The sequence below is a fragment of the Hyperolius riggenbachi genome, chromosome 5 (genome assembly GCF_040937935.1).
Source record: "Hyperolius riggenbachi isolate aHypRig1 chromosome 5, aHypRig1.pri, whole genome shotgun sequence".
Classification (NCBI taxonomy): domain Eukaryota; kingdom Metazoa; phylum Chordata; class Amphibia; order Anura; family Hyperoliidae; genus Hyperolius; species Hyperolius riggenbachi.
Window position 1 is genome coordinate 86492406 of NC_090650.1, and position 16259 is coordinate 86508664.

The window sequence follows — 16259 nt, forward strand, 5'->3', positions numbered from 1 at the left end:
TCAAGGCTGATGCTAAAATAGGCCCGTTGGTGCCAGATAGGCCCAAGTTTGTGTACAGGAGGGCCAATAATCTTAAATCACTGCTTGCCCTAAGCTGTGTAAACCCACCTGTAAGTAAGAGGAATCGATGGCAGCAGGATGGTTTCTACCCGTGTAGAACCTGTGGGCCATGTCAGGCGGGCTTAACAGCCAAAGCTACCACTGTTAGTTCATTTTCTAATGGACAAACATTCAAGATAAAGGGGTTTATTACCTGTAGCACCAAGTATGTTGTTTATTGCTTGAACTGCGAATGCGGAAAGCAATATGTGGGACGTACGGGGAGGGAATTGAAGGCACGTTTGGGTGAACATAAATATAAGATCGAGAAGGGGCACACTAATCATAGTGTACCCAGACATTTTGTGAGTAATCATAGATGTAAATTGAGTCAGTTAAAAATGTATGGCATTGAAAAATTGAAACCTTCCTGGAGGGGGTGTAATAAAATCCGTGAATTGTCACGGCTTGAGACAAAATGGATATATGAACTGGAGACATTGGAGCCTAAGAGCATCAATGTTGATATTGATATGAATTGCTTCTTGAATAATTCCTACGTGTCTAAGGGCATCAATATTGATATTGACATGTAGTAGAGGTGTTGTACTGATATTACATCCTATGTGATGGAGGGCACCCAGGGGGCTGTTTCGACGCAGTATAGTGATTGCTGTCTATTATAGCATTGCACCTTTAAGTGATATTGTAGAAATTATTTTTATTCTTAATTTTTATAAATTTTTATAAATTTTTATCATTCCACTGATATAGCATAGCGATGGTTTTGTAATCCTAGTACTGTATCTTTAATGGATATTCCTGAAACTAATGTTATTACTAATTTTATCTGCATAGTTTTGCTGTTAAATTTAGGTATGAGAATATTAATACAGTTGGCATAAAGATGATTTTGCGGCGCTGTGCTGGTGTAACATTACACATAAGTTTCATGTTACTATGGTAACCTAGTGGACTTGATATGTGAAGGGGGAGTTACTTCCTGGATGGTGGCCTGGAGGTGTTTAGGAAATAAAAGGGTAGCGTGGACGTCACTATGATTAGCCCCTGATGAGCTGTTACCAGCGAAACGCGTAGGGCGTGGCTTGAGTGACATCAACGCGTACATGCGTAGTGTGTGACGCGTACGCCAGCAAGTGCAGCTGAGTGGCGTCACTGCTGTGATCCCCGGCGCGGCGTTCTAACACATCAGCAGCGGCGTGGAGGGTTATCTCAGACGGCGGGAGGCGGCCACCCGGGAGCTAAGTCCTCTTAGCTTACACTATTGTAACCCAATCCGCTGCCTTATGAACTTTTTTGCTACAAAGCTTGTTTTTTATTTTTTTTTACTGAAATAAAAGAAGATAATGCACGAATAGAGGCGGGTCCTCTTGTTTGTCTTTATCTCCACATTTCACACGATTGGGAAGAAGAGCCCAGCAGAGCCAGCAGACGTTGGAGGACATCTAACAGCCAGAGAGGTGTCGGGGGGGCCAACACCCCCGGAAGTGAGGCTTGGTCACTTGAGACCTCAGGATCTGGTGAGTCTGTACCCGCAAGGGGATCTGCACCTCTATATTTTATCGAGTGTGATCATTGTGGATAATAATGACGCAATAGCCACCTCTCAGCTAGTTCCTCTCTCGGTAAATTTACACCCGCACTGCTGGCCATGGCTTGAGGAGGAAGCGCGGGACTAGACATCACTGGAGGGAAATCCTTGATTTTATTATATGCCTGCAACTTTTACATAGTAAGTGCAATGTGGTTTTATGATTTACAATAAAAAAAGGTTAATGCACAATACACACTACTCCTTGTTCTCCTTCTAAGTTTTTTTATCAACTTTTTTAATTTTAAATCTTATATACAGAGTACATTGTAATTTTTGTTTGCGCAGACATTCAATTGGTTTTCAATAATTACAGGAAAGTCATTTCAGTGCGAATGTGTTCAATATTTAAACTATTAAAAAAAATACTCTTCAAAAGATTTACTTTTGGACTGAGTTTATTGGATCACGCTCTATGAGACAACAAAAATATATTGTTATTTAAACATCGCATCTTGGCACATTCCTCTCAGCTGTTCTCCTCCACAGCATCTGCCATGGCCGAGGTAATCAGTGAAAGTGTAGAGTAGAGTAACTGACAATATTTGGCAACAGCTGTGGCTATCACTAAAAGTGTATGACGTAATATATGTAGATAATAGGGATGATCACACATATGCAAATTCTTCCGAGTTAATGCAAATGTATGCACATTTTTATGCAAATGTATGGAGCTTGTAAATGGACCAATCAGTTTAAACCTGGGTTTAAATTGATTGGACCATTTTCAAACTACATACATTTGCATAAAAATGCATAATTTCAGAAGAATTTGCATCTCATTGATCATCCCTAGTAGATAATAGGATGGAAAAAATGGCACCAGTTTACCCTGTAGAGGAATGACTATGCTATAATGACACTTTATAAACCCCCTTACTGTGACTTGCAAGTACTGACTTTCTGTGGAATGCTCTAGAACCATCCTCACCGCTGTAGTTCATGATTGGTCCAGGAAGCTGTCCATCATAGCAATGGTCTAATACTAAGATGCTTTGAGAGACAAAGGAGGGTACTCTCAGGCCAAGACAGGCAAAAAGGGCGCCGGACATGTGGGAGCCGCCATAGGCTGTAATGTGAATTACGACTACAGCAACGCTCAGAGGGCAATTTTGACGCCGGCAGAAGACTGAGCCCAAATTGGGGGAGAAAAAAAAATGTGCAATTCAAGCGCCAGCAATGGCTGGAGGGCAAAATGCATCTTATCCCTGGGTCCATGACGGCCTGGAGGGGGAATAGTAATTAAGGCCAACAGGAAATTTGCACTACCAGGGCGAGCCATTTTTTCGGCTTCATCCGGCACCCTTTTTGCATGTATGCCTCTCAGACTGACATCTGCACCTTTAGCCTGTACTGCATTCAGACAAGTGTTTAAAAGCCTGCTTCAGCCACACATTATATACACGAGGTACACACCACCCAGTATACAAATAATTATAGGAATAATGAGAAGAAAAAAAGAAGCTAAATACCTCCATTTCGATGTGATCAGAAGCATTTGTGTGATCTTCCCAGAGCTATGGGGGGGGGTTAAAAAATCTGGGTTCCCTGATAGTGTTTTGCATTGAGGAGGCATGGGTGAGGTGCTTTAATCCCTACCAATATTAATGCAAAATTGGGGCGTGGCCAGCACAATAGCAAACAACTGTGGAGGATGCTGCAGCCTTGATGGTGCAGGTCTTATGCTGGGAATACACCATACGTTTTTTCAGCAGATAGATAATTGGATAGATAATTTCCGACATGTCCGATCTTATTCTCAATTGTTTTTCTGATCGATTTCTCATACAAGTGAATGGAAATTGATAAGAAAAGATAAGAAAATCAATCAAAAAATCAATCAAAAATAAGATCAGACAGTAAATCAACTGAAAAATCTCATCGTATATTCCCAGCATTAGATTCTGCCAAGGACAACTGCGTACATCAGTGGGGCCTAAGACTAGCAGTGGTGGTCACATGGCCGACACTTCTCACATCACAATGAAGGCATGTAAAGGCTTTTTTTATACACTATATGGCTGCTAGTCTACATAGAGGGCATCTTGTTAAAAATAAAATGTTTGGCTGGACTGGTATTAAAGTGTAAAATAGTTTTAATTAGATATGTTAGCTCTGGACACAAAAGACATGCAAGAAGCTATACAGACACAAATTTTCGTTTTTCTGCTCAGGAAATGCTATTTTCGGCATCATTCTGCAGTTGATGCAATATGCGAAACATACAAGTAAATATATATAGCCCCTATTTCACCCATTATTAAGAGACTAAAATAATGTAACAGAAAATCAAAGAATTGGGTATCAAATAGCATGAAAAAAAAAATCTGTATTCAAATAGTGCCTAAACTCCAGTTAGGGCGGCAACAATTCTTGGCAAAATTTTTAGCAAAAGAAAAAAATTTAATTTGTTGTTTTCAGCAAAGAAACATTTATATATCATTTTTGACCTTTTGTAAGTATTTCAGTTTTCTCTGTTTCTGAAACCGCACTCTACGGAGGTGAAAGGATTTAATTCTCTAAAAGGATTCAAAACTCTAGCCCAAAATATTTTGACTTTTGAATATATTCTCCCACTGTATATACTAATCAAGGAGTGTATTTATGTATATTTGTTTTTTACATTAACAGAGCTTCCTAGAGATAAAAGCAAACTTATTTTCAAACCATGCAGCTTGGTTATATCAAGCTTCTTTGACCCTCAGTCAATTCACGTTTTCTCCTATGTTTTTTTCCCCTAGTTGATATTTTTACATCTTATCAACAAAATGGTTATCAATAAAAAGGGTACCTAAAGGGAAGAAAACCCAATTAGGGTACTTACCTTGGGAGAGAGAAGTCTCTGGATCCTTTAGAGCAATGTTCCCCAACCCTGTCCTCAGGGCCCACCAACAGTGCATGTTTTGTGGAAATCCACAGAGGTAGTTAATCAGCTCTGCTGAGACACTAATTACCTCACCTGTGATTGTGTGTGGTTTTCTGCAAAACATGTACTGTTGGTGGGCCTTGAGGACAGGGTTGGGGAACTCTGCTTTAGAGTCTTCCCCCATCGCCCTCTTCCTCGCTCTTCTAGCGCTAAAACCCTCAAGTCCGTTGACAAAGGCTTGTGGATGGAGCTCACCTGGACTGTGCAGATGAAGATGGCTTGTGCCTGTGCACCAGCATGGAGCCAAGCAGGCTCAACTGTTTCCACTGAGCAGTGGCTCCGTGCTACCGGGCAGGTGCGAGCCGCATGTGTAGTGTGGACGTGCTCCCTGGAACTAGCGCTGGATTGGAGGGACAGAGGGAGATGGAAGAAGCCTCTACAGGATGCAGAGGCTTCCCTCTCCCGAGGTTAGTAACTCAATTTTTCCCTTTAGAGTCTCCCAGGTTTGCTTTAAGCCACCAACAAGCAAATAATTTTGAGAGTACTTTTTTTAAACTATGTTTTGGTACTTTTTCAATACCAAAGTGCTAAAAAGTTAAAGTAGAAGATAAAAAAATTATCTCCTAGGAGAAAACCTAAGGCTCATAAACACATCCCAACAATCTGCCCAACTATCTTCTAAGCATGGTTGGTTGGAAGATAGTTGGCCGTGTGTGCAAACAACCAGACGACCAACTGATAACATATTATTTGCCAGATCCAACCGCTGGATCAACCTGACCAACTATCAGGCGTGTTGGAACGTGTGTATAAGTCTTTGGATGCAGACATGTTGTGCAGTTTGTCGTTTAGCTTGCACGCATAGTATTTGAGTTGGTTGTTTAGTTGGTTGGCGTGTGTGTATGTACTTGTCGTGTAAACAACTTGTGCGGTTGGTTATGTTGTACTGTTGGTTGTGCATAATGTTGGGATGAGTGTATGAGCCTTTAGGAGAAAAAGTAAATTAAATAAGGGCTTCTGTCTTCTACCTATGATCCTTTATTCTCTTCCCACAGCTCCACTATCTGTCAGATCTTACTGAGGTGTAACCATCCCCACAATGACTTGCAGAAGGCCACATGCGGTCACTGGAGATGGCTGAAGGAATATAGATGAGAAAGTATCCAAGCAATCAGAAAGTAGAGAGCGCTCAGGACCTCTGAAATTCCACAAAAACTTCTGTGGGTGGAATAGAAGATAAACGTTGAAAAGTCACAGCTTCTGACAAACTCTTTGTCTTTTCGAGGAAACTTTAAGTAGAAATGGTGTTGCAGAATCCAGGTTATATAAAAAAAACAGACACGTGGGTCCCCTCCAGCATGATGGTGTCCACGTAGGAAATATGGCTGTCAGTGTTTGCTCTTAGAAAATTAAGCATCTCTATTTAAAACAGACCATTTTGTTTTTTAACATTTTGCTGCTTCCATTTGGGTAGTTGGTAGAACTGGGCTTTGGGCATTCCAAAAATATTGGCAAAATCTCCATCAGACAGGTACATCTGTTAAAAGGAACACAGAGCATTATTGAAGAAAACATGAACTGTAAAATGACGTTGCTTTGTGCTGTCTTGATTTGGGCGGGGTTTGCTGATCTGAGAGGCAGTTCTGTTTACTGAAATGAAGCAGCTAAGGCCTCCTTTACAAGGGCCACTGCAAGAGGCAGATTCACCACCCGTCAGCGGCTCCCCTGCACCTGCTGGGTGCTTGAAAGTTCTTGGGATAGGCATGAAGAGGCCAAGTAACCGCAACACCGGTCAAAGCTGGCGCTATGGGTTACAAATGCTGCTATTATGTGAGGTTTTACCACCAGGGTTGTCAGGTCATCCTTTTAAATATTAATACATAATCTTGGTGAAGGGCTGCTTCACTTCACTGCTGGGAATTGTGAGCACTAATTATATTACATTGCTGTTTGTATATTGTTTTTTGCTGCTGCAATATCTGGTGGATTGTCTGTGTGGTTCATCTGATATTAAACAGCAAGTGTCAGTTTTTAAAAGTACAATTTTTTTTTTTCTTTTCCCTCTAGTTTGTTTTGCAGCAGGCAATTGGCTAGGGGGAGGGACTAGCTGCAACAGGAGGTATTTGGTCAGCTTCAGGACTCAGTACTGAGCTTGCTCAGTCTGTGGCTTGCTCACTAAGTGGCTGCGACACAAGTGGCATAGGCGTTAAAAACAGGCGTTACAACACAGGCACAAAGAGAGTGGTGAGAGGAAGTAGGTAAGGACAAAAAAAAAAAAAAAAAATTCAATCAATATTGTGGTTTTTTGCATTGGTTAGAATGTGCTAGGCACGTTGTGGTGTAGTCTTTAAATTTTGAGGACTCCACCCCAACTTCACTCACTCCACCTCCACTCCTCCACCCCTCCCGCCCCTCCTCCTCCCCCTCCTCCCCTCCCCCCCCCCCTCTTCACTCACTCCCCAACTTCACTTACTCTCCCTTTCCTCCTCCCCAGCTACACTCACTCTCCCATTTCATCTTTTACCACCACAGTTTACTTTAAATAATTTTTCCCCACACAAAAGTCATCATGTTGGACTATGCTGTACAGTGTACATCCTGCAACATGTATGCATGCCTTGATCAGCGGATTGAGGGTGTTTACTGTTGCCCTGGGTGTGTGCGTGTTGCTCAGTTAGAGGCGGAAGTCGCAGAGCTAAATAAGCATCTCGCAACACTGAGAAGCATACACAACATGGAGAAGAGCTTGGATCTCACGATCCAGACACTGGATGGAACCGTTGAAGATGAGGAGGGTGGAGTACAGCCGGACCAAGAAGCAGAGGCAGCCGCTAGTTGGGTCACAGTTAGAAGGGGTAGGGGAAAAAGTGGCAGGGAGGCTACTCCCGAGTTGTCCCTCACTAATAAGTATGCTTGTTTGCGTAATATTGGGGAGGATGATTCAGGAGTAGCAATGCTGCAGCAGGATGTGCTCCTTAGCAACCAAGGGGCAGACTGCTGTAACGAGAAAGGGAATAGGAGTGCAGCTAAGGCTAGACAGGTACTGGTGGTAGGGGATTCAATTATTAGGCGCACAGATAGGGTAATCTGTCGAAGAAACCGCGAATGCCGTACAGTCTGTTGCCTCCCGGGTGCTCGGGTTCGGCATGTAGCGGAAAGAATTGACAGATTACTGGGTGGGGCTGGGGAAAACCCGGCTGTCATGGTACACATTGGCACCAATGACAAAGTTAGTGGGAGATGGAAGGTCCTCAAAAATGATTTTCAGGTACTTGGAGATAAACTTAAAGCAAGGACCTCCAAGGTGGTGTTTTCTGAAATACTGCCAGTGCCACGTGCTACATCTGAGAGACAGAGGGAGCTTAGGGAGTTAAATAAGTGGCTGAGAAATTGGTGTAGGAAGGAAGGGTTTGGGTTCCTGGAGAACTGGGCAGACTTTGCAGTCGGCTACAGGTTCTACAGCAGGGATGGGCTGCACCTTAATGGGGAGGGTGCAGCTGCATTGGGGGAGAAGATGGCTAAACGGTTGGAGGAGATTTTAAACTAGGATCTGGGGGGAGGCGGGAGGATAAAGTCTCAATACATAGACAAGATGAGGTAAAAAGACAGTGGGAACCTATCATTATGGAGGGTGGAGAGGGGGGTGGGGACAGTGTAAAGATTAAGGAGGTTGGTAAAAATTCAAGTAGCCCATTTCATGTAAACAAAATTGGTAAATGTGGTGGTAAAAATATAAAGTGCATGGTAACCAATGCTCGGAGCCTTGCAAATAAAATAGACGAACTAGAGTTCATTCTGAATGACAAAGGCTATGACATTGTGGGAATAACCGAGACATGGATGGATGAAAGCCATGACTGGATAGCTAATTTAAAAGGATACAATGTGTTTAGGAGGGATAGAACAGGGAAAAAAGGTGGAGGGGTTTGTCTCTTTGTTAAGAATTCTCTTACAGCTGTCCTCAACGATGAGATGGAGGAAGATTGCGAAGATGTGGAGTCCGTTTGGGTAAATATTCATGGTGGAAATAAAAGTTGCCAATTGCTTATTGGGGTATGCTACAGGCCACCTCTTATTAATGAAGCTGCAGAACTGCGATTACTACAGCAGATTGAAAAAGCTGCAGGTAAAAATGAGGTCATAATTATGGGCGACTTCAACTTTCCAGACATTGACTGGAGTATTGAGGCTACCCATTCTGGTAAAAGCAGCAGATTTCTGGCAGCACTACAGGACAATTACTTGACTCAAATGGTAACTGAACCAACTAGGGGGAATGCGTTACTGGATCTGATCATTTCTAATAGACCAGATAATGTATCAAATGTGCATGTTCAAGAACATTTGGGAAATAGTGATCACAACATGATAACGTTTGAGCTGGTGACTGATAGGCCACGGGGCAGCGGGACCACTAAAACTATGAACTTTAGAAAAGCAAAGTTCACTCAAATTAGGCAGGCACTAAGTTTGGTGAACTGGGATAATGTACTACAAGGGGAAGACACTGAAGGGAAATGGCAAGCTTTTAAACTTATACTCAATCAATACTGTAGTATGTATATCCCATATGGAAACAAAATGTCTAGGAATAAAAAAAAGGCCTCTATGGATGAATAGAAAGGTTAAAGATAAAATGAAGAGGAAAAAGAATGCATATAAGGTCTTAAAACAGGAGGGGACAGAGGCTGCACTAAGCAATTATAAGGAGTGCAATAAAAATTGTAAAAAAGAAATTAGGCAGGCAAAGATTGAAGCTGAAAAACAAATCGCTAAGGATATCAAATCTAACCCAAAAAAGTTTTACAAGTACATTAACTCTAAAAAAAGAAAGGTTGACTGTATAGGACTCCTAAAGGATGAGGATGGGAACTCAATGGAGGATGACCAAGGTAAGGCAGAGTTATTAAATGCTTTCTTTGCTTCTGTCTTCACAAAAGAAACAGCACTGTTGCAAACTACAGAGGCGGAAGAGTCTCAATCTTCTAACTGTAATATTAAATACTTAACGCAGGAAGAAGTGAAGGCAAGACTAAATAAATTAAAAATAGACAAGGCACCTGGCCCGGATGGCATGCATCCTCGGGTCCTAAGGGAATTAAGTTCAGTTATAGATAAACCCCTTTATCTTATCTTTTGTGACTCTCTTGCAACTGGCAGAGTCCCAGTGGATTGGCGTACAGCCCACGTTTTCCCATTATTTAAGAAGGGCAAAAAATCTGATCCAGGAAATTATAGACCTGTAAGCTTAACATCAGTTGTATGCAAACTATTTGAGGGGTTACTAAGAGATACTATACATGACTTCATAGTAGAAAATAATCTTATTTCTCAGCATCAACATGGGTTTACTAAAGACAGGTCCTGTTTGACTAACATGCTCAGCTTTTATGAGGTAGTGAATGCTAATATGGATATTGGGAATGCTGTAGATGTGATATACTTGGACTTTGCAAAGGCCTTCGACACTGTTCCCCACAAAAGTCTGGTGCAAAAGTTGAGGATGCAAGGACTGGGGAAGAGTCTGTGTTCATGGATAGGGAACTGGCTAATGGACAGAAAACAAAGAGTTGTGGTCAATGGATCATACTCAAAATGGGAGACTGTTAGCAGTGGGGTCCCACAGGGGTCTGTTCTGGGTCCAGTGCTCTTCAATTTATTTATTAATGACCTAGTAGATGCAGTAGTGAGCAATGTTGCTATTTTTGCAGATGATACAAAATTGTGCAGAATCGTTAACTCTCAGGAAGATAGTGTCATATTGCAACAGGATCTGGATAGGATGGCTATATGGGCACATACATGGCAGATGAAATTCAATGTTGACAAATGTAAGGTCATGCATTTTGGACGTACTAATGGTCTAGCACCATACAAAATAAATGGGATACAGTTGGGGACATCAAACTTGGAGAAGGACTTAGGAGTACTCATTGACAACAAGTTAAATAATCGTACTCAATGCCAAGCAGCTGCAGCTAAAGCTAACAAAATTTTGGGATGCATTAAAAGGGAAATAAAAACTCGAGATGCTAGCATAATATTGCCCCTGTTTAACTCTCTAGTAAGGCCACATCTGGAATATGGAATTCAGTTCTGGGCACCACATTACAAAAAAGATATTGCAGTTTTAGAGCAGGTGCAGAGACGAGCAACAAAATTGATGCGTGGGATGGAAGGTCTCACTTATCGAGAAAGGTTAGATAAACTGGGTTTATTTAGTCTAGAGAAAAGACGCCTTAGAGGGGATCTAATTAACATGTATAAATACATCAGAGGGCAATATAATACCTTGGCGGATGAGCTTTTTGTCCCTAGGCCTTCTCAAAGGACTAGAGGACATGATCTGCGCATGGAGGAAAAATGTTTTAGCCATTTATTTAGGAAAGGGTTCTTTACAGTAAGAGTGATTAAGATGTGGAATGCATTGCCACAGGAAGTCGTTATGGCAAACTCTATACCTGCATTTAAAGGGGGCTTAGATGCTTTCCTTGCGTTGAAAGACATCCATGGCTACAATTACTAGGTAATGCCTAATGATGTTGATCCAGGGATTTTATCTGATTGCCATCTGGAGTCGGGAAGGAATTTTTCCCTTTAGGGGCTAATTGGACCATGCCTTGTAAGGGTTTTTTCGCCTTCCTCTGGATCAACAGGGATATGTGAGGGAGCAGGCTGGTGTTGTACTTTATACTGGTTGAACTCGATGGACGTATGTCTTTTTTCAACCAAAATAACTATGTAAATAACTATGTAACTATGTATTTATGCATGTTCTGGGGCTACGTACAAATAATCAGCACCTAAACTGGTTTTACTTAGCCACAAGATCTGTATAATTTATGTCAGTATTTAAAAGGATGAGTTGGCAACACAGCTCACTACAGGCTACAGAGGGGGAGAGGACAGATCGAGCAAGCAGATGAGTAAGGGCTCGTTTTAATGCAGTGCAAAGCCTTGCGGCTCTGCGTTGTGCGTCACTAGCGGGGGCGGAGCTTGCGATCCCATTCATTATACTGAATGGGAGAGTGGGCGCAATCGCCCCGAAATGCAAGCAAACATGCGCTGCGATTCAAAAGTGAATCGTAGCGCATGAGTGGAAACGGCAGACAATGCAGTCTATGTACTGTCTGCTGTCCCTGCCTGAAATTGCACTATATGGAAACGAACCCTAAGGGAACAACAGGTCTCTGTTAAGAACTGCGAACGTTCATATAGTCCTTCATGATGTCTTTGTTTATGTTCACACTTATCAATGCAGAATCACAAATCTTTTGTGCATGTTTGGATGCAAACTTTCAGGTTGCAATTGTTCCGTACATACCAATGAAATTAATTTACATGAAAATGTACCTAATTAACTTCAAAATCGCACGTGAATCTTCAACAAAACACAATTTTTCTGCGTTTTCATTGACTTGTATGAAACGCAAATTTCACATGAAAAAAACTGACCTGCTGCACAATTTTAAAACTCATAAAAATTGGCAAACACTGAAAAAATTGGACGATAATACATTAGGTGTGCGACAAATGTGGCTTCACAAAAACACAAAATGCGTGAGAATTCAGATAAGTGTGATGGGTCCTCTACTAACGCATCTTTGGACAAAACTCTCTACTGCTCCAGGGTGGGCTACTGTGCATGTCCTAAGTGATTGCCAGGGGCGTTGCTAGCCTCAAAGATCAGTGGCTCATGCCCCGGATGTCCTCCAGGCAGGATGAGTGCATCAATCAGTGGTATGCTGGTGCTGTGGTGCATCTATGTGGGCATACTGGGTGCTGTGGTGCCATGCTGTGTGCTGTGATGCCTATATGGGGCATGCAGGGAGTTGTGTTTCTTCTATGGGGGTATGCTGGGACTCTGGGAGTTGTGGTGCCTCAGTGGGAGGCCCGTGGGAGCATAGGAGGTGGTCCACTAGATGGTCAGGGAATGCTGGGGGGGGGGGGGGGGGGAAACTGCCAGACAACCTATCAGAAAGCCAGACCAGCCAGCACAGAAGCCAGGTAACTCTGCCTAGTTATGTTTAAGTGATCCTATTTATTTATGTGATATGCTGCATTTTTTTTAAATGAATGGAGAGGGGGCTTCATCCAACATCTTGCTAGGCAGGCCTACTTAGACCGCTGTTAAGTTCATGTTAACCTGGCTCCACCCAGGACCACACCCACACTCTGGTGCGTGGCCACACCCATTTTCTGACTGGATTTCCCAAAAGTGCCCCGGATCTCTTGGGATCCTAACAACACCCCTGGTGATTGCAGCTTTCAAAGTAATTTGAGTCCAATAGGAGAATGGCACTATACAGGTGTTAATGTTTACAGTTAAAACCAGCTTTATTTACAAAAGATCCTAACACACTAGGCATGGCGTGAACAGTAATTTGAAACTGTCCCGGTGTGTACAAGGGCATGGTCTGCAGCAGAAGGGATTACTTCACCTGTGTTGCTGCTATTCTGCTCTCCATTCTCCTGACACTTCTGCCTTCGAAGCAGCCATCTGAAAATGGCACCTGTGAATAATGGCGCACAGTGTTGCCGCTAATCCGTTTGCCGCTTATCGCTATTTAACGTTAAAGCCTTATTGTTATTTAGCGTTAAAGCCTTATTGTTATTTAGCGTTAAAGCCTTATTGTTATTTAGCGTTAACACACAGAACCCTCTCTGTACCTATCCCTAACCCCCCCGGTGGTGCCTAACCCTAACCACCCCTCTGGTGGTGCCTAACCCTAACCCCCCCTCCTGGTGGTGCCTAACCCTAACCACCCCTCTGGTGGTGCCTAACCCTAAACCCCCCCCCCCCTGGTGGTGCCTAAGCCTAACCACCCCCAGTGGTGCCTAACCCTAACCACCCCCCTGGTGGTGCCTAACCCTAACCACCCCCCTGGTGGTGCCTAACCCTAACCACCCCCCTGGTGGTGCCTAACCCTAACCACCCCCCTGGTGGTGCCTAACCCTAACCACCCCCCTGGTGGTGCCTAACCCTAACCTTGACAGTGTTACATTAAATCCATTCATCATTTTGCAGTTAAATAACTTCTGCAGTTTGGCTTATGTAGGGCGCTATTGATAAATAACGTTAGTGTGTGCCACTATTGATAAATAACGTTAGTGTGTGCCACTATTGATAAATAACGTTAGTGTGTGCCGTTTTTCTTCTTTTTTCCCTGGGCGCCATTATTATGCAGTACTAACGATAAATAGCGATAAGCGTATCTTTTTAATGCGGCGCCATTTCTATGCATAGGCACTGTGCGCCATTATTCACTGATCCCGCCTTCGAAGCCTAACTTCCGATTGTGAAAAGGGAAGTGTCGGGAAGATGTAGAGCAGCGTGTGGTGACATAGATAAGATAACCCCTTTTGCCGCTTACCACGCCAGGACAGGTTCCTGTTTCACTCTATAACCCACATACAGAGACATCTAAACTTGCTGCTGAATTTCACACCTATCCTACAACATGCGCAACACCCAACGTGCAGAACTTTCCTAGTCATGCCTTCAAGCACTTGATCAGTCATGTGCTGGAAATAAATGATGTAAGGGCTGCTGGCACTGAATCAGTTGGCAATAAAGAGCAATACAAAAAGGTGATTTGTTTTTTTTTTATTACAAACACATGCTAGTTTTCTCAAAAAATCCTTAGAATGTATTTTGTCCTACCACTGTGTACTTCTGTATTGATGTTTATTGCTGTACAGATCCAATAGTACCTACCTCTTTTTTACTGGGGTCTACTCCATCAGGCAGGTCCTCTGCAACTTTGTGTATTAGTAGGTTCCTGTCAAACACTTGACATCCGTTGCTTTGTGGAGAAGGCCCTACAACAGGCTGCTGGCTTGGGCTCGGGGAGCCATTGGCGTTTGCATGGTTACTGTTGGCGGCTGGCAGGTTCCCATTCCTGTGTGGCTGATACTCTGGCACTTTGGCTTTGCTGTCTGTCTGCACTGGGGCGCTGGATTTATTACCACTGTTTGTAGTGATGTTTGTGTTTTGCAAGTCCTGGAAAAGGATCATAATTAACTTACCACCGACCAATAAATACAGGGAAACATATACAGTCAGCTAATGCACGACATTTCAGACGAGAGTGTTACTATTTCTGTAATCTATCTGACTGACTCTCAGAGAATGATGTTAGGATTATGGCTGATCTGTAAAACGCTACCTTTAAACTATCTCCACTCATTTTGGTGTCCCAAGCAAGACCTCTGTCCCCCCACAATGCCCCTGGTTTAGTTATGCCTGCTTAACCTCCCTGGCGGTTAATTTTTTTTTTTCAAATGGGCAAAAATCTTTTTTTTTTTATTTTTTTTTTTGTTTCATGTAAAGCTACCAGAGTGGTAGCTACATGAAACACCACTAGAGGGCGCATGTGTCCCTCTAGTGCGATCGTCGCCGACACTAATAGCAAACAGAGGAGCGCGTATATAACGCGTTCCCCTGTTTGGCTTCTCTTGTCGCCATGGCGACGATCGGAATGACGTCAGCAGACGCGTAGCTATGGGGGGGACGAGGGGTACAAATGCCCCGGGGCGCTGGGACTTGAGGGCGCTCATCAGCTGCTGCTGTGTGGAGAATCAATTAATACCCGATCCTCTATACGGACAGCCTCAGCCTGAGCCCAACAACAGCTACACGCTGCTTCCTCTTCCAACCCCCTCCCCTCTGTTGTGCTGCGTGATGATTGGGTCACGCTGGTGAGGGGAGGAAGTAGTAGAAGGGCGGCAGCAACATTTCAAGCAGCAGAAAGCAGCCAGCTATGGGGACCGGACGAGGATGGGTGAGGCTGGGGCTGCTGCTAGACTAAAGAGCTGTCAGTTCTCCTCTCCTCCTGCAGCCACACAGACTAGCCTGCTGTGCGTGTGAGACAGGCTCTGCACACCTCTCCCGGGAAGCCAGCATCAGCACACTGGACGCTTATCTCCCAAAGCCCTGACCCTGTGACTGGTGAGAGGACTCATGGGGAGGCATTATCAGGGCAGTAAATTGATTAATTATGTGTGACCTAGGGTGTAAACATTGTCATTGTGTTCCTGTGTTCCTTTATATGCAATCTAATTGCACTATGTTTGATCTGCTTGCTGTTCGAGTTTGACCTGGTGTGTGTGTACAGTGTGTGTACGTGTGTGTGTGTGTACGTGTGTGTGTACGTGTGTGTGTGTGTGTGTATTTATATAGCGCCGGCCTCTTAAGCATAGCTGCACAGAGTATACCGTCACCTAACTGTCCCTAATGCTGGGCATACACGGCACGATAATGCGCCGGTATCGAGCCAGCGGCTTGATTCCTTGCTCGTCCCCGCCTGCGCTCCTTATCAGCCGCTCGATTGTCCGCCCGCGGGGATCGAGCGGGAAATCTATTTGGCGGGTCATCGGACCTGTCGGATATTATCAATCGAGCCATCAGCGGCTCAATTGATAAGGACAGTCTCGAACCGTGTATGTTCAGCATAAGAGGTGCTCACAATCTAATCCCTACCATTGCCATATGTCTCTGTATGTATCGTCTAGTGTAGGGGCAATTTTATGCTGGGTACACACGATGCGATTTCCCGCTTGATCAGCGGGATCGATTATTTCAGACATGTTCATTCGCGTTTCGATCGATACAGCCGTCGATTTTGCATGTTAAGTATGCAAAATCGACGGCTGTATCGATCGAAACCCAATCGAACATGTCGGAAATAATCGATCCCGCTGATCGAGCGGGAAATCGCATCGTGTGTACCCAGCATTAGG

The 16259-nt window shown here is 43.6% G+C and overlaps 1 protein-coding gene across 1 annotated transcript in view; it reads right to left on the reverse strand.

Moving 5' to 3' along the window:
• Positions 1–2031: 2031 nt before the first annotated feature.
• LOC137518298 (villin-1-like) overlaps positions 2032–16259 on the reverse strand; it is a 135011-nt gene continuing 120783 nt past the window's right edge. Inside the window, exons 19-20 of the mRNA XM_068235959.1 lie at positions 14236–14520; positions 2032–6054 (exon numbers count right to left, since the gene is read on the reverse strand). Of these exons, the coding sequence (XP_068092060.1) occupies positions 5941–6054; positions 14236–14520 (399 nt within the window). The 3' untranslated portion in view covers positions 2032–5940. The remainder of the gene's footprint in view (positions 6055–14235; positions 14521–16259) is intronic.